At 53.2% G+C, this 1,185-nt stretch overlaps 1 protein-coding gene across 1 annotated transcript; it reads left to right on the top strand.

Annotated features, from left to right (window-relative positions):
• The first annotated feature begins 281 nt into the window (after positions 1-281).
• On the top strand, positions 282-946 carry LOC141042973 (uncharacterized). Its single transcript, XM_073511887.1, has 2 exons — positions 282-425; positions 467-946. The coding sequence occupies exons 1-2, from the start codon at positions 282-284 to the stop codon at positions 944-946; spliced, it is 624 nt and encodes a 207-aa protein (XP_073367988.1).
• Positions 947-1,185: the final 239 nt, after the last annotated feature.

Here is a 1,185-nt window from a genome sequence, read left to right as displayed (position 1 = left end):
AAAAAAAACCACGTTCGCATACAACCACCCAATCGGAGCGGTTCCATCGCCACAAGCCCACGATCACAGACGCAACACCAACCCATGATCTGCACAAATCGCATCGCAAGCGAGATCGTGCAGTTCATCCGATGCGGCCATCCCACCCCGCGCCCTCCCCTTAAATTCAGACCCCTGCCATAGACCTTCTCATCCACAACAACACAAGTATCCATTGTGCTGCCACCAAATCGCTCCATCACATCCATCTCCACGCAAAACACCAAGCCCTACTACCGGCCATGGCGTTCGCCGACGAGTACCAGGGCGTGGAGGCCCACGGCAACACCAAGTTGCACGTCATCCACACCAACGACATGAAGCAGATGGCGATCACCCTCGCGCAGTACGAGCACCACCTCAGCCTCCAGCGCCACAAGATGTCGGCATTGATCTCGGGTACAACAACGAGCCTGAAGCGACGCAGAAACCCGCCATCTGCCAACTCTCCATCGGCAAGAAACACCCGGTGTTGCTCTTCCAACTGAGCGCCGCTGAAAGGTGCATCGTCTTCGACAACTTCCTCGCCGACCCCAAGTACACCTTTGCAGGCTTCTCCATCGACGGCGACAAAAAAAGGCTAGAGCGCGTCAGTCTGGAGGTCGCCAACTTCGTCGACATCCAGAAGGAGTTGGACTCCCTTGGAGACGTCTCCGGCATGCTCATCGACGACTACTACAACAACATGAAGAAGAAGATCACAGACGACAAGCACAAGCACTGGGCCACCCTGCCTCTGTCCATGAGGCACATCGAGTACGCGGCAAAGGACGCCTACGCAGCATACGAGATATGGAACCGCATCACCCTCACCCAGGACGGGCTTCGCCGTGCAAAGATGGAGAAGGAGGAGCCCCCCAAGAAGCGCGCCGGGAGCAGCTGGGGATGGGGAGACGCTAACTGGTGAAGAAGAAGATGGTGCCGGCCAAAGAGCCAACAATGCTAGTGTCGTTTTAGAATTATCATCAAATTTGCTTTATGTTGTTTGCTTACGTATCGTTAGTTTGCTTGTGATCATTTGCTTTTGCTGAACTTAGTTTGCTTGCCATGCCGAATCGCTTGTAATGATGAACTTTGATTATGTTAGATTGCTTTCTGTTGAAATTAGTTTGCTGATGATGAACTTGTCGTACAGAATGCCTGTGA

The sequence above is a fragment of the Aegilops tauschii genome, chromosome 3 (assembly GCF_002575655.3).
Source record: "Aegilops tauschii subsp. strangulata cultivar AL8/78 chromosome 3, Aet v6.0, whole genome shotgun sequence".
NCBI classification, from domain to species: Eukaryota; Viridiplantae; Streptophyta; class Magnoliopsida; order Poales; family Poaceae; genus Aegilops; species Aegilops tauschii.
This window is presented reverse-complemented; position numbering and strand designations above follow the sequence as displayed.